The sequence below is a fragment of the Crassostrea angulata genome, chromosome 6 (genome assembly GCF_025612915.1).
Source record: "Crassostrea angulata isolate pt1a10 chromosome 6, ASM2561291v2, whole genome shotgun sequence".
NCBI lineage: Eukaryota > Metazoa > Mollusca > Bivalvia > Ostreida > Ostreidae > Magallana > Magallana angulata.
In genome coordinates, this window is record NC_069116.1 from 10,919,732 (window position 1) to 10,925,940 (window position 6,209).

Below are 6,209 nucleotides of genomic sequence, written 5' to 3' on the forward strand. Positions count from 1 at the left end.
AACAGTCCAGTGTTGAGAGAGTCATCCATATCTTCTGAGTTTTAGCTTATTTCGATCCCAAGGAGACGCTTCCTTATTTTTGAGTTGCTATTTTTAGAACCAAGCATAGTGAAGTACCATCATATCATAAAGAAGTATCAGGATATAATGTATGTTAAAGTATCAGCATAAAACATGTAATGTTGAAGTATCAGTATTTATGTTGAAGTAAAACCATGTAATGTTAAACTGTCAGCATGTAATGTTAAACTATCAGCCAAAAATGTTTAAGTGTCACCATAAAATTAGGTATTATCATGTACATAGAAGATTATCTACATAAAGCAGTTGAGGTGTTACAAATCTTAATAGTAGATAATGTAGTGCATTGTTCTGTCCAGAAATTAGAAAAACCACAGGAGTCTAAATATGTCGGATAAAAACAATGTATAAAATAATACAGTCGTTGTTTTACATATATAGATTTAATAAATACTTATATAGAGTGAATGCAATCTTAATCTTATGACCTTGAATCATTTTTGTCCTATACGACATTAACACACAGTCTTAGTCGATTTCTTGGAAGAAATATTAACAATATCATCTTAATTCATTTGAGAAATGATTCTTAAAAATTGGTAAGAATGTTTCTTAAGATTTTGAAATTGAAGCCTTGTTTTAAGATCAAAGATAATTTCATTTAATATTTTAATTATTTGAAATGAAGTACTATTAAAGATTAATGTGAGATTAGTCTTGGAATGAGTAAAGTTATTCTCTGTCTTATGCTACCTTTTCTTTTAATTCCTTTGAGGGTCAAATAAGACAGTCTCGGTCTTACATAAACGATCTTCAAAAACAATTTTTGGAAAATGACGGTGGGACAGGTATAGTTGATATACTTATAAACAAATTCAAGCATTAAATTTGGAATCCAAGATTTTTAAGGAGATATAAAGGTAAACGTATTTTGGATTAACACATGAATCGTCTTTTTAAAAGTAGCGACATAAATTTTGAATAGATATTAAAAATGAACTGTGTTAAGATGGCTTACTTTGAAATGTTTGAAATCCTACATTTGTTTAATAAAAACATGTTTATGTATTTCAATCAATATAAAATGATACAGATTTATCAAGTATGAATATAAACGATCTTTTACAAGAGCCTATATAAAACAATTGGCATTTTGTATTTTTGTGTTCTATAAAAATTAAATTAAAAGTAACATTTTGTATGTTAAAGACTAATCACTGATAATGGGTTAAATCATTGAATAAAATTGGCGATGAAGTGTACAATAAGGCAAATCTACTTTGTGAATATAAGAGAATAAGAATTATTCATTTTTTAATTTATTTTAATCAACATCAATATGATACAATATGATACAATTGAAACCAAGAAATGTAGTTTTTCTATGATAAATCATTATGTAGAAAACTTGAACCTCCAAAATTTGTGAAATTCTATAAAAACCTATTCACTGAGTATTCGACAACAAACTGTTAGTTTAGACATATATAGCATATATAAATATTGAATATAAGTTTCTACGTGCATTTTCATAATTATTACTGGGTCTCAAGATGAATAGACGTTTCATGGTTTAATTTTTAAAAAAAATTCAGAAAACTAACAATGACTTTTTTTCAATTTTTCAAAACAAGAATCTACTTTTTGCGGAAATTCTATTTTCAAAAAAATTAAAATCATTTTTTATCTGTAATGAATAGATTTTAAAAAACAAACACAAAACAACGACATCAACAATAAAATTACTTTTTTTGACAAATGTATATTTCTTCTGTCGTTTATATGATAGATAACCTTATTTAAATTCATTGTAATTAGCACTTATTCTCTATATCAATAAATGTTTGTTTGAATTAGATATGTTTATTAATGTTTATTTCATAAAAATTTATAATGGTACATTGTAACCCCTTTGTTGAAGAAACATTTCAAAGGTAAGTTAAACAAATTTAATTAAAACGACAACAACGATACAAGAAGTCTTTTCCCGTAGTCAGAACATCGATAAAGTATGTATTAAATTCTCTTGCAGGTTTCATTTTGGTGCTAAAGCTAAGTGAGAGTTTTGGAATCTTTCGAATGGTTGCTATTAATTTGCTTTGTAGTTAGCGATAGTCCAAAAGCTAGATAAAGAAACAAACCCTGGCCACCACTGAAAACAGTGTGTAGAATATCAAACAGCTGATGTCCAGTAAATTGAGCTAAAAATCCAAACAGCCAAGTGACACCAGTAATGGTGGACAGCCTGAAATATGCTCTCATTTTATGTTCCTCTTGTGACTTTTGAACATCTATTCTTTTAGAAATTCTAAACACCGTGACAGCGAACATAAACATATTAATACAGATCAGCACACCCACAGGCAATGCAAAAGTAAAGAGAATCATGTCAGAGTCAGCGATATAACAGGTAAGTACAGAATAACCGAAATTTTCTCTATTACTTTTGACAAAGCTTACGACAACGTTGATAACTACTAGGGACAAACAAAAAATCAGGTTCACCACCAAGTATGAAAGTACCTTTGGCACAACTTTAACTTCCGAAACGCGGAAAGACGTAAATGCATGAAATACTTGGAAAGAAGATAAACTCATCCAGCAGACGACAGAAAGCCAGTTGAAATGTACCAACATACCAATCCCAATGCACAATGTCTGACTCCAGAGAAAAAGCTTTGATAAGATATATGTTATATTTGCAAAATTTACGAATGTTGCAAGAATTATAATATTTACATCGGCAATACGACGGCATGATCCTTTCAAAAGAAAAACAGTTATTGTTGCCAATGAACCTAATGATGAAAGGGAAAGACAAACTAGGGAGAAGTATGACATCAGGCTATCATTAGATGAGATGAAACTACTTTTAATAACTTTAAATGATTGAAGGTACTGTTCTAAGCATATCGATACACTGCGTTTATCTAAGGACTGTTTAAAATAGATTGACGCGAAACATTTACCATAATCCAATAAACATACCGAGAAGTTTGATATATCCATTCTTGCATATGATGTTTTAATCTTCACCTTGGGACAACGATACCAGTCAGCTACTATCGACACCATTTGCCCCCTTAAACAATTTTGGCGCTCTTGTCCATTATACAACGTACTTAAACTATTGTATAGTACCATCTCTTTTCCACTACCCGGATGTACGTAGCAACGTTTTTCAATTACCTTGTGAAAAAGATTGCTTCCGTAGACATGGAAGCTCTGACCAACGAGAGAAAAAGAGATATTGACAAAGGTATTAAATGGGGTATAAAGAGGAATATTATTCAAACTGAAACTTGAAAAAATATTCAACATGTATTTCAGCATTTGATCAATATTGTGAAGGTTACTTATAGAAAGTTCAATTACCATAGCCATGTCAAACACATCGTCATCGGATTCAACTGGACCTAAGAATGAAATTCTACAAAGATATTTTTCTAAGTTTTTACGTCTTAAAAAAACTTGAAATGCATCCAGGATACTTTGTGAAGATATATTCGTAGGATGTATTTTATTGTCATTCACGGAAGTTATTAGATTTATTTCGTAATTGTTTTCGTTAACCATTTGGTGGACAAGACTGCAGGATTGGTTGTGATACATGTATTCCACCTCACACTTAATATCCAGGCACATGTTCTGAAAGTAAAATTATATAGCAAATGAGGTTTTTCATTAAAAAAAAATAAATAGAATTAAGGATTCAAGATAAAAAAAAAAACAATTATAACAGTTTTATCTTTTTAAACAAAGATTTTAACAAATCGTCGCTCATGGTAAACATTTTCCCCAAAGAATATAAAATAGCGAGTCTTCTTCCCTGAAAGCTGACAATATAATGCGTCCTCGCCCTGGAATATCTTTCTCGATCTCATTATTTAGCCATCTTTTCTGAATGGAGAGCTTATTTAAAGTCAGACGTTCCCTTTCATTTTTCAAATGGTCCCATTCAGACTGAATCTTGCTATAAAAACAGTTTGTTACCATCTTAACATGTCGTTATATTTAGTTTTGTTCACTTTCAATTTGATAGATGAAATCTTAAAGTACTAAACAAAAGTTTATAAATTTGTGATAGGAATGCAGACAATACATATATTAAGATGTGACACGGGGTGTTAACAATTTTATCTATATATAGATTTAGGAGTTTATAGCTGAATGATGTAGCCTTTTTAAAATGGCAGATATACACTAAATACTGCTGCTCATAAAGCACTTACTCAATAATTTTTTAGTGTGAATGGTTTTTGTTGCATAGTAATTTACTAGTTAGACCATAATTAACACCTAATTGATTACGGATTTTTCCGTTTCTCCCGATTGCGATAAACAGCATATGGCGGGTGTGAACGGTCAGGAGAGGATGCCCACTCGTCCATGGCACCTTAATTTTTAACCTCTTAATTTTTGTCGCAGGTATCCTTCAATAGTTCTTATTCCAGGACATTTCTAAGTCAAAAGGGGATATTACTCCACCTCTAACTATGGTTTCATTATGAACTCTAAGATTACAAAATGCCTAAACTTCAAAAACTGTCAACCTTTAAGCTATGTTCTTTTCAGAAAACACGCTTTAGGTTTTATTAATTTATAACTTTTTCGATGCACTCTTCCAACATTAGTTTCCAGTTATTGACTCTACGATGCCAATTGTCAAGGAAAAACAACGTTTCCTCTCAAAAAACTTTATAGCTTTTATTTTTTTAAATAAAAAAGTTTCTTTTAAAGATATTTACATAATGAACTTCAATGGAACCCCGTCCTGACCCCAAGGGGCCATAGCTGTCGAAAACAATCACGAAAAGGGAAGCATATGTATTATTTCTCAAAAGGACAAGATGAAATAAAATTTATCTATTTAAAAACTTACCAATCGATTGTCCAACATTTGATTTTTCGCACACGCTAAGCTCTTTTTAATTGGTTCATCTGGAATCTGCTGAAAATCAATAAGTGCGGAAAAGGGATTCGGCAGAAAATCTTCACCCCACTGAAATCCTCCAGAGAAGTACTGAATCGGAAGATTTGTAATGTCGTGTTTGCAAAGGGCACAATATATGTTTTTGTAGATGATATTATAAAAAATGTATGGCAGATAAAACTCTTGACAAGCCTTTATAAGATAAGCATCGACAACGTTATTTTCAGTGTTTGACTCGTTGCATTTATCTTCATGAGTATACTCAACACATGGTTGGAGTTTATCCTCATAGAAGGTTGGGGGATAAAATCCAATATTGCATACAGGATTTGAGGCAAAGACTGATTGATATAGAGAATTGAAGTCTTCTTCTGCGAAGAGAGCAGATCGTAAATTGCAGAACTTTTTCTTTTCCCATTCGACTAGACTGGGCGTTTCTTCTTTGTTGCACAATGCACATTGAATGTTGCGATAGGTTTGATTGGTAGCCAATGACGTCACAGGGGTAGAACTCGATATGTTTTTAGAAGGCGGTGATATACAGTTTTTATTATTAGGACAGGTTTCTATCATCCAATATGATCTTTTGGATCTTATTCCTTTTGGGTTCCATAAGGGTTCAAAGCAAAACATTGGAGTTTCTTTCTCAGTAACGCTTATATTCTTCTGGTATTCAATAAAGTCTGGAGTGTCTGTCTGTCTGTAAAACTTTGAGGGACAGCAGGTGGAACGTCTTACACAAGAATCGTCACATTCACATGGTGTGCAGGGTGATTTGTCTAAAAAAGGATAGTTTCGCTTAAACATGGACCCCAAACACATGTCTTGTTCTGGACATAGAATGAGGTATTTTTGTATAATATTCTTCGTAGTTGTATTGGTCATCCATAAAGTCAACAAATATGTTTCATCAAAATCAAATTGCGTTGGTAGGTTTTCGAAAAGAAAACTAATCGAAGCTTTGAATGGTGAGATTAAGATCAATATTCGAATAAGTTGCCAAAAACGAATAGTCTGTAAATGGAGGAAAAAAATATAATTTAAAATATCCAACATAATCACACACACAAAAATAAAACATTGCTATTCAATCTTTCTTTCAATTCTGAGGACCACATCTCAATTGTGCATATTTCAACGGAGCAAACCCAATAACTGACAGGAGACAAACTGATGCAAGCGTCAAAAGATTGGCTGCACATACATATCTCTTTCTTTAACTTAAAAATGTTTCAAAATTCATATACTAACATTG

The 6,209-nt window shown here is 31.6% G+C and overlaps 1 protein-coding gene across 1 annotated transcript; it reads right to left on the reverse strand.

Annotated features, from left to right (window-relative positions):
• Window positions 1-1,334: 1,334 nt before the first annotated feature.
• On the reverse strand, window positions 1,335-5,955 carry LOC128189705 (uncharacterized). Its single transcript, XM_052861421.1, has 2 exons — window positions 4,904-5,955; window positions 1,335-3,669 (listed from the first exon to the last, which is right to left on the reverse strand). The coding sequence occupies exons 1-2, from the start codon at window positions 5,837-5,839 to the stop codon at window positions 2,074-2,076; spliced, it is 2,532 nt and encodes an 843-aa protein (XP_052717381.1). The 5' UTR covers window positions 5,840-5,955; the 3' UTR covers window positions 1,335-2,073.
• Between the last annotated feature and the right edge of the window lie 254 nt (window positions 5,956-6,209).

Coding starts and splice junctions, on each gene's coding strand:
- LOC128189705 (XM_052861421.1), bottom strand. CDS start 5,839: ATGACCAATACAACTACGAAGAATATTATACAAAAATACCTCATTCTA. Junction 3,670..4,903: donor AAATGTTGGACAATCGATTG/GTAAGTTTTTAA, acceptor TTTTACTTTCAG/AACATGTGCCTGGATATTAA.